The sequence below is a fragment of the Anomalospiza imberbis genome, chromosome 8 (genome assembly GCF_031753505.1).
Source record: "Anomalospiza imberbis isolate Cuckoo-Finch-1a 21T00152 chromosome 8, ASM3175350v1, whole genome shotgun sequence".
Classification (NCBI taxonomy): Eukaryota; Metazoa; Chordata; class Aves; order Passeriformes; family Viduidae; genus Anomalospiza; species Anomalospiza imberbis.
In genome coordinates this window covers 15,192,876-15,211,752 of record NC_089688.1, presented here as the reverse complement: position 1 = coordinate 15,211,752, position 18,877 = coordinate 15,192,876, and the positions used below count along the sequence as shown (strand labels likewise).

The window sequence follows — 18,877 nt, the reverse complement described above, 5'->3', positions numbered from 1 at the left end:
TAATTAAATTTTTCTATTAACATTAGTTTTTGAGAAGCTTCAACATGCTAAAGCATGTCACAAAGTCAGCGTCACATTAGCTGCCATTACAGTGAAAGGCAACAATTCTTCAAATGTCACATTTTTTGCCATTTGGAACAGGTAAAGAGCAGGTCTCTAACCCTAACCCTGCAGACACCAAGAATTATAGTGTGTAAGTTTTTGAATGTACTGACTCCAGCCTGCTGTTGGAAACCAACATGCACTCACTGAAGAAAGAACTGCTTGTAGTTAACACTCTCCTCACTTCATGTCCGCCTTTGGGGTTTTCTACGCCTACCTACATTTTCCTTCTTGCTCGTGCAAAACTGGGAAGCAGATTTCGGGCATTTTAGCTGGTCTTCCATGGGTCAGCAGGCACCACTTCATCCCATCAATCCTGCAGAGCTCTTCTGTAGTCACTGCCTGGAAAAGGAACAATGCTGAAGCTGTGGTTAAGGTTACAAGTCTGTCAAATGTCATTTTGTATTAAAGCACTTGACTACTGCCTTCCTGTGGTGGAAAGGCTGGGGAGGAGTGTATGGCATGAGCTTACTTGTTTCAGTTTGGCTATTCTTAAGACATCTTTGGATTTTGAAAGTGAAATATGAATGAGGAGAAAACGGAGCTTTACTTCATGTGGTTTTCTAATGAGGATAGCTACCATATTCATTGGGAGAGAGGAAGAAGGGCATTCAGGTATCACCACTGACATTAAAAAAAATCTTACTTGGGTACAATTTCCTCTTTCTAGTGGAAGTAGACAGGAAACTGGTCAAATTGCCTTGGTTTGCTGGGCTGAGTCCCGTGCTACTCTTAAACTGGCCTGTTTAGAATGGGTTCCTGTCATTGGTAGGAGGTTTCTATGGAATTCTGTTCATGTGCAAATTGAAAAGAGGGAGCAGAGCCAGCAAAATACGGATGGTCCAGCTGGAGTAATTTATGTTTAGAAAAACCTTTGGATTTAAGATGTGCTGATGGAGGACAGGTGTAGAACAGACAAATTCAAACAAATTGGTGAAATCCCAGCGCACCACTTGATCTTCTCCTCCCTGCTTTTCAAATCCCACACATTCTGCCAGAAATAAAAGGCACTGTTCTCTTTGCAGATTTTCAAAACTAGCCTGTCACCTGAAAGAAGAACCAACTTCTTTGGATCAGCTTTACTAATGAGAAGCTGTGAAGCTGTGTTGCTCTGTCAGCTAAGCAAAAGGCCTTGTTTCTCCTATCCCTTTATATCTGCAGTGGCTTTCATGCAAGCACCAGGGCAGCTCAGGGCTGAGCTGGGAACAGGGGGAACTCAGTGCTGGGCTCACGTTCAGTTGCTGCCCAACAGAAGAAACAAGTTGGCAGGAATTAAAATTTCAGCAAGTGAATCCTGTTGGGAAGCATTTGCTGAGGATGTTTTGGTTCCCAGCCCCTGGCAGCCCTGGGGCTCAGGAGCCAGCAGCAGGTACTGCAGCAGCGTGCTCTCCTGTCTGCCCACCTGCCAGCCTAGACAGCACCCTCATCACTGCAGAGACTGGAGATTTACTGTGACAATGTGAGTGGACAACTCAGCTGAAACCACTGCAAAAGTTTATAGTCTTCTGACACTTTCTTCTTGGAAACAGGACAGAGCCACTTCAAACAACAATGAAACCCTTTTCTTTGCAATTTAACTAATCAGCTCTGTGTAAACCAGAGTTGTGTGAAAAGAACATGTGCTTCTAAAGGTTAGTTCCTTGCTCTTTCCCCCCTCCCCACTCGCATGTACAGGCTTGCTGGAGGTAAAGTAGGATTATAACCTCTGACTGTGGGATTCTAGAACCAGGAACCAAACATAACAGATGAAAGTTCCTTTGCTTCAGGATTACTATTTTGTTATCTCTTGCAAGACTAAGAAGCATATTCTGTTATTCAGCACAATTATACTTTAGTCTCAACAGAAAGCCTTTTAACTCCCCACGTGTTTAAGCCACAGCTACGTTGATTAAGACTTGAGAAATACTTATTTTCCTTCAAGGCTTGTCTTCACAGTTACATGGGTTTAACAATTTGGTTAAACGGATGCAACTTTGTGGTTGAAACTTAGGGATGAGGCACTATTTGAATCAGATGCCTCTGTTTAGATGAGTCAGGAGTGACCACACACAAGATTCCAGAAGAAATAAGCAAAGAGTGTGCCACTACTCACTACACTCCTCCTACTATTACATTTAACCATCCTAAATAAATACAGTTTGCTAAATTTAACACTAAAGGTGATGACAGAATTACACAAATCTAGTTACCTTTCCTAAGAAGTTATGTGAAATAATTATATTGGGGAATGCATTAAAGTTTTGGCTAGGAAGTTTTATAGGATCTTGTCACAGCATTTTGCAGAAACATGGCTGAAAATGAAGATCTGACTAAAAAAGCTGGTAGCCTTTGAGGCAGTGCACAAAACAACCACTGTCAGTACCTGCTAAGGGTTGGTCACCTGCCTAGAGAAGAGAGATGAAAATAGAAGCAGTGGACTTAATCTGAGAATCTCTAAGTCTCATAAAGGAGGATCCTTTTGAAAGAGCTTGCCTCCTGAATACACCAGGGATATGAGATCTGCAGGTAGAATAGGTGAACACTCTTTACCAATAAGCATTCAGATAATTTTAAGGCTTGACTGATTTGTTTTACAGGGTACCCTGCAATAAATCCTATTTGCTCAAGTGAATAGGTCTAGGGAATTCCCCCCCCCCCCCACCTCACTTATTGCAGAAAAAGAAAAGTGACTGAGGTGTTGTCTCTGTATCTAGCAGTCCAGGTAGTTTTCAGTCATCATGACATAACATCATGGCATCAAGTCTTTGTCAGTGTCTCCTCTTTCTTACACAAAAGAGGCCAGTTAAACATATGTAACTGGAACAGCACTGACCCGTACCCACACCCATGAGCACAAAACTTGTCAGGTGTGTTTTCTTAAATGAAGCATTGCTGTGTGGTTGTAGCAACCACACTATTTGTAAGAGAGAACCTTATCTTAGATTGACAATTTAAATGATGATTGAACTTCCCATTGGGATCTGATGAGAGGTAGGACGAACTCAATTTTTAAAATAAAACCCCTCACATCCCTAACTCCATGGTTAGATTATTTTCCTATGGAAAGGCTGTAGAGAATACATACCATTTTACTGTCCATAATATTGTACCCAGCTGTTCTTGCATTTTAGAATCACCTTTTCTAGGCAATCTTTTATCCCTGTATTTAAGTACTAATGTACCTGATATTTATTTTGAAAGACTGTACTGCTAAGAAGCAGGTATAGTGCAAATTTTGCTAAGGTGAGCTTCATCTGAAGGAGCAGGTTCCATAGCATGGGGAAAGCTTCTGCTCCTGAAGATATGAGAAGCATGTAAATATAGCAGAGCATTACTTCACTTAACCAAGATGTGCTTGCATACGTTGCAGAGCAGTGCATGTTGGCCTTGACAAGAACAAATGGACTTCCTATCGATAACTTGGTTTTTTTTAATTACCATTTTTGATTTCTAAAACTGTAGATTGCTACAGAAGAAGTGTCACATTTATCAATTCTCCTTGATTATTTTTTGGTGAACTGAAAATAAGCCAAGCAATCTATGTTTTGCCTGCATTAAAAAAGTCTTCTTGGAGTACTTAGGAATCTTTCAACGGTGTAACATTACTAGTTAGGGTAATACGAGCAAACTGAGTTATCAGTTGCTGATTTTCCATAAAGGATGTATCTAACCTGCTCTCCAGACAAATGAGAGCGCTATTATACTGCTTTCACAAGCTTTTCACACTGGCTGAGGAAATGTCCAAATGTGATACTGACTGAGAAAAAAGAGGACTTGCAGTGTAATAGCTATTTTCTTTCCCCTCTGCAAAATGGAGAACATTTCAGTTCCCTTTAGCTTGGTGCTTTTATCTGTGAATGTATAGTGCATATTAGACCCTGCCAGACTGTCAGCTTTGGTAATGGCAGAAGAAAGTGTGAAAACAAAAACAAATGCTCCTGCAGGTTAATGTGAAAGGAAGAGGAAAATATACTTGTATCCTGTGAAATACAAGATGCCAGACAACATATGCTCAGTAATTCTTTCAGGCAATATTATCTGTAAATGCCATCTTCTCTTTCTGAAGAGTATCAGTTATATTCCTACATGAGGACTTAGCCATAATTGTTGTCTCCTGCTGTATAACAGAAATTTTAGCAGCTGTTGCACAGTGTTTCCCTACTGACTCTATTTCCCCTGTATTTATGTACATACCAGTCACTTATCTCACAAATGGTGAATTTGGTTTTGAATAAGGCTTTAATCGGGCATGTGTTCATATTCTCTAAGATCCCAGAGACAGCACCTTGGACATCAGTTCAAAGTCTTCTGTGGCAAGGATCAGTCAAAGATTGGAAAATGCTCAATCCAAATGGGGGAAATTTAGCTTGTAATATCTCAGGACAGCTTTGCTTTCAGCTTCCTGGTATGCATTGTCTGGAAAAGCTCTGTGCATCTTGTACAGCCATTTGCCTAGTTAGAAGCAGAGCAAGGAGCAATGAGCTGTGTGCTGTCCCTTCTTTTGTGCTAAAACAGTTATTTGCTCCATCTGTTGTACAGGCCTAGTGTTTTGAAATAAATAATGGTGGCTGCTTGTTATGTCTGTGGGGATGTTTAATATCTGCTAGTAATTATTATTAGTTATTAATTAAGTGATCAGTATAGCATGAAACAGTGATCATCCAGGAGGAACAGGAATTTTGGCAGTTTGCCAGTGCCATAGTTCTAGAGCACAAAAAAACTCTGCACAGCCAATATATTACTTAGACACAAAGCCATATGTGTGCTTTAAGAATTTGCCTTTGCTTGTCATTTCTGAGTGCATAAACGCATGCGAAGAGACAATGAAACCTTTGTTGAGTCAGAATGGAGCTGAACAGCTGGGTCCCACTGCACTTGCAGTGAAATTCTCTGGAGTGCTGTATTTTGTTATTGAGTCTGTATTAGATTCAAGCCATAGGAAGGATGTGTTTTACTTTCCATGAAATCAGAAATTAAAAAAAACCATGCTGGATATGACTTGCAGTGTAGCACATGACTCACCAGTGAAAAGCACACACTTCTGAGGTGCAATGCAGACTCTCATTGATTTTTAGTCCCCAGCGAGAGCTTAAGACAGGAAACAAATGAAAATGTTGCAATTCTGCTTTAGGGTAGGCATGTGCACTCATATGTGTCTCCCTCATATGGAATGCTACATTCTGAAAATTGTCTGCATTGGAAGCAGAGGAATTCTGAGCAGCAATTTCCTTTTTCTGAAATAGGAAAAGAAAAAAAGTACATCCCTGTAAGCGAGAAAGCATCTGACTGGCAACTTGTCATTTCTGCAGGATTTCTTACTGAATTTCTTTCTTCCTAGCAGGACACTGCTGAAATTGTCAGATACTATTTTTCACAGTCTCTAGCTTTTGTCTGTTGGAAAATCCACAGGGGGAAATACATGCCTGTCTAATGCAGTAAGTTGGCTGGGGAAAAAAAATCGAAGAGTGTTTATGAACTTGTGTGCCTTTCCAAGCCATGAGGACAAGAAGTGAAGCACTCACACTTGCACTCCCTCACGTTGGCCAGGGCAGCAACACATCCAGGCCTGGTCTGCACAAGCCAGAAGACACATTTTTACGGGGTCTTGAGATGCACTTTAATATAAAAGTGCAAATGTTCACTCTGCTTTGCTTGTCTTGTTATTTTCATCACCTCTTCCATGCTTCAGCCTGTGATGTTTAAGTAAGTGAAAGCAAGATTTCTTTGAAAATCTCCATAACTTGTGGTATCCCAAAGCTGGAAGGAGGAGGAATGGGAGTGAGGATTGTTACAATTTAATGGAATCAAACACAATGTACTGAAGCCCCCTTATAATTAGTATTGTCCAGTATTCCTCCTCTCCTCTGCCCTTTCTGGCTGCAATGTGTATTCTCTACTGGCATTAGGTAAAATCTAACAGTGCTGTGTTGCACATAATGTTGTCAAAAGATATTGGTGAGCAGCATCAGCCTTATGGCACCACTGTGTTTCCCTGCCCATTTCTGTCATTTCAAGTGCCACAACATCTGAGTCGGGGTGCTGAATTTCACTTGTAGTTACCTCTTCACTCCTTGGACACAATGCATTTAATTTCTTTTTTTCTTTTTATTTTCCCCATCTCCTTTTCCCCATGAAAATACTCTTCAAATTTTCAGCTTTATTTTTTTATTCTTTGAAATTCCTACAGTCTTCTAAATGCTTTTTTCTCACTAGGGAAACACCTTTCCTAAGGTGAAATCCTTCTTTAATGCAACACTGCACCAAGCATTACACGGCCTTTGTGTATCTTTTCTTTCTCACGTGGCAGAGATTCTCTGCAATGCCCTTGACTCAGAGTGCTGTTGATGTAACCCACCAGAATTCCCATTATCAGGCAGGTGTGTCTCTCTCCTGAATTACTGCTGGCGTGGCACTGGCAGGTTATTTGGCAGCACAGATTTGATCGAGTCAGGCATCAGCACAGGACAGGTTTGGTGCAGGATCAGGCAGCACACGAGCCAGAACGTGGCGTGCTGTGCTGGGGCACATTGCCTCGGGCTGCCTCGCCCGGCCTTGTGCCTCCTGCCCAGCGCACCTGGGGTGTGTCTGCCTTGGTAGCACAGAAGGATCGGACATTTCGGCGAGTGACCTCTTACAGCTGATAGACACTGCAGTAACGCATCTTTGTGTGTGAAATCTGAAACTGGGAAGCATTATGTTTGTAAGCACAAATCATGTAGGAAGTTTCCTTTAAATCCAAGGCGCGTTGCTTAGGATCCTCTGTGAAGAATCATCAATTAATATAATTTTTTTGGATCAAGGAGTAGAGTGAGATGAGGGAGATAGTGCGTGTTGCCAGATACATTTCAGTTTCTCTCAGCTCTACACTTACCATTTCTTAGTATGTCATTCTTTTTTTCCTAGCTTTTTTTTTTTTTCCCGTCATTTGCTTTTCCCCTCTGAACAAACACAGGGAGGGAGGTGTAGGTCCAGTGGTTTGGCTGACATGTACTCAAAGAGCAAACTTACCCTTTGGTACTTTACCAGTCAACTCTCTCAATGGAACAATGAACTAGAACTCCAAGAAATAGAATTATAGGGAAGAAAAATAAAAGAGCGTCACCTCTGCTGCTTTCAGACTGGGCAGGATAGGAAGACCTTAGCTAGCCTATGCAATTCCTCACGGACCTGGCACATGCGTTATCTCTTGTGTTCGGGTTCTGGAGTTGTTCAGACCCCTCCTTCCCTCCGGCCTCTGAGAGCGACGGGCTCTCTCGGCCGAGAGAAAGCGGCCACTGCACTTGAACGGGACTTACTCGAGCCACTGAGGTCTCCTCATTTTATTTCCTTTTTATTCCCTTGATCTTCTTTACTGCTGTTTTTCTTCTTTAAAAAAAAAAATTGTTACTGAGAACTCGTATATTTCTTTCATCTCCAGTCAGATGATCACAGCTGAGTGATTTCTACCTCACGAACCTCCTCGGTGCGTTCCGGGGTAACCCCCACATTTTAGCGCAACCAGCGCTCTCCCGCTGCCTACGGAGGCACAACACACAGGCCTTTGTTTCATTACGGCCCCTCCAGGCGCCCCGCTGGGTGTGCGGCGGCAGGCAGGCGCCGGCCGAGCGCCGTCCCGTCCCGTCCCGTCCCGTCCCCGGGGACCGCCGGGCTCCGTCTCCGCCACGGCGGGCCGGGGAGCGGCTGCCCCGGCATGCCCCGCGCGGCGGAAGCCGGAAGCGCGGCGGCGGAAGCGGCGCTCAGCTGGCGGGGGGTGTCGCAGGTGAAGCTGGGAAGCGCGGAGCCATCTTGGTGCCCGCGCCGGGCAGGGACGGGACCCGCCGGGGCCGCGAACCGCCGGGGCCGCGCCGGGCTCGGGGGCGTCCAGCAGGGCCCGCCGGCCATGGGCTCATAGAGATACCGCGGGGCCACCGCGACCGGAGCGGCGACGGGCTGCCCCCGCCCTGCCCGCCGGGACCAGCGCCGGGCGCTCCCCGCCGGCCGCCGCCCGCGCCCCCGTGAGGCCGGAGCCGCCGCCTGCCCGCCCGCGCCGGTGCCGGTGCCCGTGACGAGCGGCCGAGAGGTCGCGCCGCCGCTCCGCGGGCGCTGCGGCCCCACCGGGCCGTTTTTAAGCCCCTGCGAGCGGGAGGGAAGTTGTTCCCCCCCAACCCCCGCCGGTGCCCCTGCCCGCCCTCCCCTCGGTTCCTGCGCCGGGAGTGAGACAAGCACAACCTCAGGGAGACCCGGCCCTGCGCACAGACACCGGCGGCCCCCCCGCGGGAGCCCCGGAGGAGGAAGCCGGCCCCTTCCCTCGTCCTGCAGCGCCGGGAGCCTTCGGACCCGCCGTGTGCCCGGCACGCACCTGTCCCGCCTGGAGGCAGCTCTCATGGACTAAACAGCCCCCTCCGCATCGAGTACATTCTGTGGACATAAGCATTTTTTAACTTTTTAAAGAACTTTCTTTTTTCCCCCATGGAATTTTTACCAGCTGCCCCTTAGTTATTTCCTGCTTCTCCCATCTCAGACAGCGCTGACTTTGTTTTTTCCTGGTACTGTAGTATGGGGATCAAATCAAAACCGAGATTTTAAGTATTGCAAGAACTGTCAAGTCCATCCACCTGGACTTGTGAGCAGTGGTGTTCCCGTCTTTCTTCTTTTCCCCCACGTCGCCTGTCGGATGTGATGGAACTCATGTTCGCAGAGTGGGAGGACGGGGAGAGGTTTTCATTTGAAGACTCCGATCGCTTTGAGGAAGACTCTCTTTGTTCCTTCATCTCTGAGGCAGAGAGCCTTTGCCAGAACTGGAGAGGATGGAGGAAGCAGTCGGCTGGACCCAATTCCCCCACGGTGAAAATGAAAGGTGAGGTTACCCGCTTTAATCGGGATGCTCTTTGGATTCGTGGAAGTTGTGGGGCAAGGTGGGGGGGGTGGTAGGCGAGGAGATCTGCAGAAGGAAAGTCAAAGCAGCAGAGAGAGAACCCCTGTGTATGATTCATTGTCGGGATAATTTTTGTCCAAAGATTGTAACTGTAAGTTCACCGGGGTTCTTAAGACAATGCTGTCTTTTGGGACAGTTTTCACCTGGGTGCACTCGTAGTATTGCGGTGCTACTCTTCTGAGTAGATTCTGTGAGATTGCTCTAGGAAATCTGAAAACTGTTTTCTATAAACAAACTGCAGACTTGGCTGGGAGTAACTGCAAAGGTTCCCACAGGCTTTGCTTGAAGTCCACTAAGGTTTCATAAAGGTTTTTGTTACTTCTGTAAAGCTACTCATGTAAAGCCATGTAAGCCATCATTGTATAGAGCAGTTCATTTTCCTTGTCGGATTCTTGGCATTTCTCCTTTTTCTAGTAAATTAGCTCTTTCTTTTGCAATAGTGGAGTAAGAGGGCCTTACCACTGTCGCAAAGAAGTTGGCAAACAGCAATGTGCCTGCTTCAAGAGTTGTTTTACTTCCTTTCTGCTGATAGCAATTTGTATTTAATAGCAGACAGCAAAATAAGTAACATTAGCAATTGAATTTTATTTTTAATTAACATATAGCTCTTAGCGTGATTTTTTTTTTTTTTTTATTTTTTAACAAAACTGGATTTCTCTATTAATCTGCTTTATCGTGACCCTGGAATTCAGGTGATGTTTGCACTAAGCAGAGCCAGATACACAGTTAACAGAAATTACACAAACTCTTTCCACTTTTCCTTTTATCTCCTGTTTCTTCAAGCCAGTGTCAGTACTTTTCCTGATCTTTAACCATTACCTGCCTCACTGGTATCTCCCTATCTGGAACTGTAAAACTTTATTCTCTTCTGAATATTGCCCTTACATGATCAGAGAATGGAATTTCTATTGAATTGAGTTGGTATCTGGCTGTGTTGTGCTATGGATAAATGTTCAGTTTTCACTGGTTTAGTACCATAAAATACACTGTGCATTAACCATAGACTTTCCAGAGCATATTAAGTTTTAAATTCTACTGCTGTAAAGAAAAGGAATTGTGTTGCCATTTTTAAAAGCTGTGAGTCCTGAGATGTAGAAGTAAGCATTGTGCACAGGGCAAAGCATATACATATATATTTATCTCGTTTTGCATTAAATCTTGTTGCACATGTTATCTTGTTAGAAAGGAGCTGAATTTTTAAAAATGTACTGGTATGGAAATAAAGACATCTTTAGTTTGGCAGACATGTATGGAATTGGTTTGCATGGCTCTGCAAGTCAGACTGATGTTTGCAAAGGTGATTGGTTTTTTTTCAACTTCTAGATGCTTTTAGCCAACTTTTCTCCACTGGTTCAGTGTATGAGTGCATGTTCTTCTGGGTCTTGACCCAGTTCCTTGAGCTCTCTTACCAAATTAAATCAAGCAGCAGTTGCTCTCTCTGCTGACACCCACTTGTTACATTAAAATGAAAAGACACTTGAGTGGAGAGTGCATATTTGCAATCTTCAGGCTCTTTTCTGACATGTAAAACACAATAGCTAACGTTGCTGTGATAATTGTAATTATTTACACGATATTGAGATGTTGCTGTTTTGGGTTCTGCAGACTTGCATAGGCAAGGCTTTTATTATACTTGGTTCATATATTTCAGGTTTTATCTGTAGACACCTAATTCCTTTGTATGAGAATCTTAACAGGAGGGACATTTTGAAAGGATACTGTTGCCTCCTTTAAGGCCCTTGCTGGCAATTCCCAGGCTCTGGTCAGAGTTATTTTTAGAAGAATGTGAATTTGCACCCTAAGTAATTATTTATTCACGCTGTGAAGTCACATATGATACTATCAATGTGGAACTCTTGCAGGTACTTTACTGTACACAGTTGTGTTGCCAGAAAGTCTGGCTGACGCGAGATTTGTCATTGTCTGTAATCTCCTTGGATTTCAGAACTCCTGTACCAATTTTGTTGTTTTTAATACCTCTTCTTGACAGTGTTTTTAAGTCAGAAAACATAGAACTTGCTGGGTCCCGAGGTTGTTGTTTGTAGTGAGTCATTTCAAATGTGATAACTCAAAATTGAGCTGTGTGTTTTTATTTCCACAGTTTGCCATTTTACTGTTGCCTATGTAAACAAAAAGTGAAGTTAGACTCCATGTTATTCTGTTAAATGCTAAGAAGAAACAAGAGGAATTGAATTATATTCTCTTAGTCTTTTCCTCCAGTTTGGAGCTCAGCCTGTATTTTGGTGTGGAATTAGTCAGGCAAGTTATGTAATAGAAAGGATTTCTATCTTTTTCAATTGTTTTCAGTTTTTCCTTGTGTCTAATTCTTCTTTAATTGGTTCAAAGTGAATCTCCCTAAGACTGATGGAAGGGCTGTTGGCTGTATTTTAAACAAACAAACTACCTGCACACAGGTAGTTATGGCTTTCTTACTTTTTGCAAGTTTTTATTTTCTTCTTGGGCATCTTTAATATTACTGTCATGCTTATTGGAAATTTCATAATAAGGCTTGGGTTAGCTTGTTGCAAATATGCACAGTATTCACTACAGAGGGTTGCCAAAAAGATGAGGTGTTCACTTGTTTGTGAATCACCCCAGTGATTTGCTAGAAAGACGATGGAAGGGGGAGAGAAATGTTTGAGTTTCTCTAATATAATCCTTGGAACTGATTTCTTTATAAAATCAGGTATCTTGAGTAGTTACATCAGAAAAATAGAATTGTAATTGGCTGATTTTTCTCACATTTAATTTCTGTTATGGTAAAGTCCTTTTATAGTCTTCCTATACTACACTCTTGAAAAGAATTTTCTCCTTAAGTGTAAAATTGCCAATGTGAAGGAGAAAGGCATTGTGTCCACTTCATGGATGCCTTTAGATTTTGAAACTACTCTTAATCTCCACTAATTCACCTGCACTGAAATCCTGGAGGAAACCTGCCAGTTTTGGGAGTACTGGGAGTCCTGTGATGATTTGGAATGTTCGTTTTTAGGAATGCCTTGTTCTCTTGTTGACTGCCTTGATTGCTTACTTTACCCCTTGCGTTTTTAATTTTCAGTGGTGTAATGCTTCTAACTGATATTTGGCCAGTCATTACCTGTATACATCATTGATTAGAGGCTTTCACTGCACAGACAGACAGAGGGTTCTGCTCTGAAGTTAAGGTGAATGGATGTCTGGAAGTACAGTGACCTTGCAGAGTGTTCAGAACTATCTGGTTCTTAGACCTGGTCTGTAACTCCAAATACTTTTCTTACATATCAAATTACATTCCACCAATTTGTTACCCATCTACTAACAAATGCACCCACCTGCCTTTTCTCCACTTTTCTGGACAGTTTCTTCTTTCCAGGAGCCATTATGATCCTCTCATGCCTTTCTTGCTTTTTAAAGCAGTCGTATTTTTCATTGGTAATTGAAGTAAGTGTAGTCTTTTTGCAGAAGTTTTAACATCTAATATTATCTTCACATAAGTATTTTTGTGATAGAATTTTTAAGAATAAATGTTCAAGTACACTCATTATCTCTTCAAACCCACTGTGTCTTTGTTTCTTCATGAAAGCTTCTAAGCTCTTGCCCACCCTTAGTCCTTTGTTTCACAGTTTCTGAAGCATAAATATTTACAAAACATTTAAGAAGATGGCATTAATACTGTAGGATTGTTAAACAGTACCTTCACTATATATTTACTCATTTTATATTTATTCATTCATGGTGGATTTTGTTGGAAGTCTGGTGATGAGTTGTGTTGAAACTGTATTCAGTAGGCAGCTAGTGAGAAACTTGACTTTTTTCCTTTGCTGTAAACTTGAACTATTCTATACTGTATTTCAGAACCCCCTCAGACTTGACTAAGAAATGATGCAGGTAGTGCTCTCTTAGAAAATATTCTCATTATCTAGCCCCAGACAGTTTTTGTTCTTTCAAGCTGTTAGGAGCACCCACAATGTGAAGTTTTGGGCACAGTGTTTCAAAACCACAAGTTGTATAGAGAAAATGATTGGCAGAGAATATACAGAGCCTGAGGTGAAGATGTGATCAGTTCAGAGATCAGAGTCTGAGCAGTGTCTATGCTGGTAAAATAACAGTGACTGATTTTCATTCATTTATACAGGAAAAGAATAAATGGTGTAGAGAGCGCTGTTTCTTCCTCAGGATTGCCAGTAACTACAAAATTCAAGTTAATCCTTGTTCAAGCAGTAACTTCAGAAAAGAGCAGAAGGAATATTTAGTCTCTTTCAAATTCATACTGTGTGCTCTTCAGACTCTTGGTGTTATCAGAGAAGAATGCTGGTATCATCCCAAAGTATGTCCACTCTTTGAGCCTAGTGAAGCTTGAAATGGAGACTCTGTACTTTGCTGCTGTTTTGTTACTGGCCATTCTTGTATATTAAAACTGGTTTTTTTTCCTGCTTTATTTGTGTCTCTGCTATGAAGAGGGAGATTTTGTAGTCAACTCACACTTCTGGGAGGTACAGGTGTAATGTGTCTTGTTTGTTGTATTTTCTAATTTAATACAACACTTGACAAACCTGTTCTAGCTCAGTTATATCTGTTATAGCATATCTAACTTCATTAGTAAAATGCCAAAACAGTAACTGTTGAGGAAAGGTGTTATATGGCTCCCTAGTGAGTTTCTTTATAGAAGCAACAGAATTCTAAAGATAAAAATGTTGATGAGAAGATAAATGTGGTTATGAAATAAACAGAGATCAGCTGTCCAAAGAGCAAAGGTAATGTGAAAGTTAGGGCTTAGCTGCTAGCAGAAGATAGGTTTCTCTATATTTTCTCACCCTAGTAAATGAATTTCACTCACTTTTGTACGCTAATCCATCTTTGGTGATGATGTTGATTAGCTATGGAGCAGAAGCAAAACTTCAAGTTGAGGAAGGGACTTACTGCCTTGTAATAAATACAAGGTATAAAGGAGATATTGGTTCATTGTTGCTGAAGACACTGCAGAGAAGCTGCATAGACAGTGGTTTGTCAAGGCTGATGGGCATGATTAAGTGCATGGTTTCTGACCTGGGATGCAGATTTCAGAAGCTGTCTCTAAAAAAAGGTGGTTTCACAATGCATTAATACCTCTGTCTTTTGGAAGATGGACAAACTGAGAATGATTCTCCATTTGAGGATCATTCTCAGTTGGAATGGTTCTCATGCATTTGTCTCTTCATTTGCATTTTCCTGTGCTTTTCTGAGGTAACTGAATATTTGTATCCCTCTCTTCAGAAATGAGTACTGAAGAGATCACATAAAGAATCTATCAGGAACTGCTTTTTTACTACTGAGATTTTAAACTGCCACTCCAGTTATCTCTCGCCTGTGTTTTTTTGGCCTTTCCCTTTAATTAAGTTTCTTTTCCTCTCCCCAAAATGTCTTGCACGTTCTTTGTCTATTATAATGTCTGGCCTTTCTGTGAGGAAATGTTTCATTTTCTTTTGTCTCACCTTTCTACTCATCTTTCTTCCTGGCTTCCATGGATTTTCTTTTTGTGTTTATTTTCTCTTTCTATTCACCTTGTGGAGATTCCCGTGTTGCTGAATGACCAGAGATTACAGGGATCTATTTGTAAGAGCTTCAGGCTTACTGAGGCTACAGGGTAATTCTTTTCCATGGCCTGTTTACCTCTGGGGGAGCAAGGATAAGGATTCAGGTTTGATCTAGATGCTGAATTGTGCTCTGCCTTTGTTTCCTATCCCTTTCTTTATCTCCCCCTCTCCCTGGTAGGGATTTTTTTCCCTGAGTTAATGAGTTCACAAAGTGATGGGAAGTTTCAAGAATCCAGGCCGGCTTGTTCAATAGGTGGAGGTGTCCTCCTAGCTTCATGAATTGTGCTGGGCTCTTGTACATTCTGTGCTCCTCTTGCTCTGGTTTGATGTTACTTCTAGTCATAGTATGGTGAAATGATCTGTATGTTTAAAGACCCACCAGTTAAGTGTGATTTAATATTCAAGTCTACAATTTTGGAGTTCCAGTTCAGTCTGAGGAACAGCAACAAATCCATACATAACCTGTATGCAGAAATTTAGCACCTTCTTTACAGTCTATATTTCTTTAGTGAGGAAGGAAGAAATGAGAAGTTAACTGCTCAAACTTAGGAAAGTCTCTTTAGAGGTATTAATATAGCCAGAGTAAAAATCATTCAGCATAAGAGTTGTGGGAGTAGAACCCGCATCACTCATGTTGCCTTGTGGCCAGGCCCTTTTTTCCCCCTCTCTGAAATCTGCTTTGCAGTCTTTTAAACAAACACTCAAAACCCCTCTTCTCTCCCTCCCCCAGCAATACCTTTGAGGGAACAGAAATGGACATCAGTGATTTGAACAGTGTTTCTTATGCCAGTTACAAACCGGGAGCAAAGAGCGTCTCCTCTTAAATATTCTGTGTCCTAGGTAATATACAGTACTTTGTTCCAGAGGAAAGAAAGGAATGTACAGTTTCAAAAGATTTGTCTATTTAGAATATCAATAATTGATTTGGAAGCTTTTTTGTTTGTTTTTGTATAAGAAACTTTTCAAAGAGTCAAACCTATGTATTCTTTGGTTCTTGAAGTTGAATAATGTCTAAAATTTCATTGCTTCTTTTAGAGCACTAACATTTTGTATTAGCTATCTAAGTGTAAGAGTGTAAAGCAGTTGTAAGACTAATATAAAATAGTGTCATGGCTAGAAGTTATTTTTTTCAAGTTTATTTTAATGCACTTTAGGTGTATTAAGCACTTTCCTCCCTCTTCCTGGTTTGTAACAGCCTTCTAAACCCTCCAAAAGTAAAATTCAAAGCACATAGGTGTCAACTAGGTAAAATATTACATTTAGAATTTTATTTTCTAAACATTAAATAGCAGTGGTGCATAATGTACAAAATACTTGAAATACTGATTCTAATTTCAAAATACCATATGACACATTTTTAAATTGCCTCCTCTGAAGCTGTGTAGTCTTGAGTAGTTAAGTGTAAGATTACCAATCAGAAGATTATAATTCTTCTCACAGTTTGTGTGTTCTTTGATGCATCTTTTCTTCTTTGTTTTTTCTTTATTTCTGGCAAGGCTGTGGGTGGTTGTGTAGCAGTTTTAACAGAAAAGACTGAAAGTGATGTCTTTGACCACATTTCCCCACGTGCTTTAAACATTTTGGGCAAGACTTGTGGAAACTTTGCTTTTTTGATTATTTTTAGTTCATCTATATTTGCTTCCATTCAGCTGGAAATGTACTGTATTTGGAAAGAGTGAAACAAAGGAGCTCTGCCAGGTTGCAATATACCTATTAATTAAAATCTTCGGGAATTATGTGTTTTGAGAAAAGTGATGCTGTGAAAAGTACCTGGTTTTAATAAAATATTCCTTCTGCAATGAATCATTATTAGTGTTTCTAGATTGCTGGAAGAAAAAGAAAAATTAAGAAAAATGAAGGTGTCAGTATTTACCAGTATCAATTAGGCAAAAGCTGAACATATGTAAGCTGGAAAAAGCTTGTGTTGATTTTTTGTATTTACCTTCATCTCTGCTGGTGTGAGAAAAAAATTGGGAGTTGAGACATTCTCTTTCCATAGAAGAAGAAAACCTCTAGGGATTGTAGGAGTAGTGTCTTTTTACAAAAACTTAACATTCTCATTCAGCTGCTTCAAGTAGGGAGCCCTGAGTATTATTTCTTGGTGTCTCAGTGACTTTTTAGCCTTTCTTTTTTCTTCTAGGTTTATCTTGTGACTGTAAGACATCTAGTAGGGCTTTCACGCTTCTTTCTCTTGTGGGATAAAAATTGGCATGTAAAAGAAAGGGAAAGGGAAAGGATAAATTATTAAGATGGAGGGAGGAAGAAAAATATCTGCCCTCAGAAGAAATCCTGTCCTTTTGTGGGAGAAAAGCTGGATGCTGGAGGGAGAACATAGCTGACAGAAGGAACAAGAGGGACCTCAGAGACCAAATACAATACAAAAAAAAGAAGTCCACCTTTTTTTTACAAAAATATAAATAGGTAGCATGATAAAAGAAATATTACCCAGAACTGATCTGCAAGCAGTTAGTCTTTACAGGAAGACATCCAAGGGTACTTTTTTCTCCCAAGTTAAGACATTTTATGTGGTGTCTTACTGCAGCAGTGGGCAGGTGAATACCTGGGCCACTGAGTCTGGCTTCTTCCTCTGTTCAGAGAGATGAAAAATTTAGGCAGATGGTCATTGTTCTTTGCTATCCAGAAATACTGGTAAACATGAATAATTCGTTGATGGAGTCCTGAACATAAAAACACCAATGTTTTAAAATGCAATTAGTATTGCTCCTACCCCAAACCTCCTGCAGATAAACTAGTGGAAAAAGTTAAGTGTGGTTTTCTGTTTGTTACACTTGAGATCTCTAAAGATGCTGCTTTGAGCAGCATGTCTCCCCAGTCAGAAGGAAAGAAAAAGTGAGTTGACCTTAAAATAAAAGTAGTCAAGATGCCATCTAGACTCTTTGAGATATTCATTAAAATAATGCCTGTGTGCATTAGAGCCATTCTTGATGGCATCTTGTCAATGTGTGTGAAAAAATGAGATTCTAGGTTGAAGTACAGAAAAATTTCTGAACCTGTGAATATTGGGTAGTGTATGGCCTTATGGAACCTGACCGTGTCTTGTTTCAGGTTTACTGTTCTCTGCATATGCTCCCATTTGCCTGACTTCGTGTATCACCAGTTGTGATTCTTGAGACTGATTCTTCTTGTGACTGATTTTTATTTTCTTTTTAATATCCCTGTACTGGAATTCTTAAGTGGTAAAATCATGTCTGGTTCATCCTTTGGAGAGTGCACCAACATGAAGTCTTGTTAATCCGTGCTTGAGGCTAATTGAATAGTTTGATGATGGCTTGAGTGCCCAAGTTCCATGCTTTTAGGAAATGATTGCTAATGTAAAAATACTTGGTCAGGGTTTGACGTTGAAGCTTCATGGTAGTCCTGCAGGTAGTGTGTAATTAATAGGTGTACAAATGAAATTACCATTTTTCTGAGAAGCTCATACATTTGTGAAGCCTATGGCGCATCATTTAGCAATTCTCCTGAGCTCTTTACAGTTCCTATTGCATATTGCTTGTACTTTCATTTCTTACCTCATATTTAGGTCAGTGAATGCTGAGATGGGAGGAAAAAAGAAATGTAACTGGTTAATTTGTTTACCAGAGATCCAGGTGAAAATGTTTGTAAATTAGGCCTTTAATGCATGTCTTGCAGAGAAGGTTGTACTTGACCTAAAATGTCTCAAAGTTTCATTGACTACTTGCTTGCATTTAAAGCAGTAGTGCATGGAGTCAGCTAAGCTGCTTATCCTTCTCAAGGACAGGGAGTTGTTTTGCCTGTCTAGTAATGAATAGGAGCTGTGTTCTGTGGACATTTTCAGAAGATGGTTGACTTTGCTTCAGTCTTGTGATGTTAGGGAGATCTTGGGAGATATTATTCTTTTGCCTAGCCAAATTAATGCAATGGACTGCAGTTAATCAGTGCCTCACAGCAGGGATGCTTTAGGTATTATTTTTGTGCACTGAAAAGAAGAGACATGCTTGTAACTAATCCTTCCTCTGTAAACATTCTGTAGATGCCTGCTTGCTTCACATGTGCCTTTGTACCCAGTTTTGTTTTGCCCATTTTGTTCTCCCTACAGGTGATGTGAGGAAAATGGAAAGGAGTTTTTTTTCTTGTTAGAAGAGGGAATTTCTCCAGCTGTAGGTTATTAACAAATGATCAGGTGAATACTTACTTTGGGTGGGAGAAAATGTAATTGCTAGGGGCTGAGAGCTGAGGCAGGGTGGGTGCTGCCAGCATTGCAAGCCTGTGTCCGGCAGGGGGGTTCAGACTGGCTGGGGCTGCTCTGCTGTGCCTTGGAACTGTGCTGGGAGGACCCTGAACTGAAGGATGT

General features: G+C 41.3%; 1 protein-coding gene and 1 long non-coding RNA gene across 4 annotated transcripts in view; one reads left to right on the top strand and one right to left on the bottom strand.

The window, feature by feature from the left end:
* LOC137478513 (uncharacterized) overlaps positions 1 to 6,256 on the bottom strand; it is a 30,461-nt gene extending 24,205 nt beyond the window's left edge. Inside the window, exons 1-2 of the long non-coding RNA XR_011001612.1 lie at positions 6,132 to 6,256; positions 320 to 444 (exon numbers count right to left, since the gene is read on the bottom strand). This is a non-coding gene — a long non-coding RNA (uncharacterized lncRNA). The remainder of the gene's footprint in view (positions 1 to 319; positions 445 to 6,131) is intronic.
* Positions 6,257 to 7,848: 1,592 nt separating this feature from the next.
* Positions 7,849 to 18,877, top strand: part of ZSWIM8 (zinc finger SWIM-type containing 8) — a 55,535-nt gene continuing 44,506 nt past the window's right edge. For all 3 annotated transcript variants that reach the window (XM_068198483.1, XM_068198482.1, XM_068198481.1), the window contains exon 1: positions 7,849 to 8,917. In XM_068198483.1, coding sequence (XP_068054584.1) covers positions 8,740 to 8,917 — 178 coding nt within the window. In that variant the 5' untranslated portion in view covers positions 7,849 to 8,739. The remainder of the gene's footprint in view (positions 8,918 to 18,877) is intronic.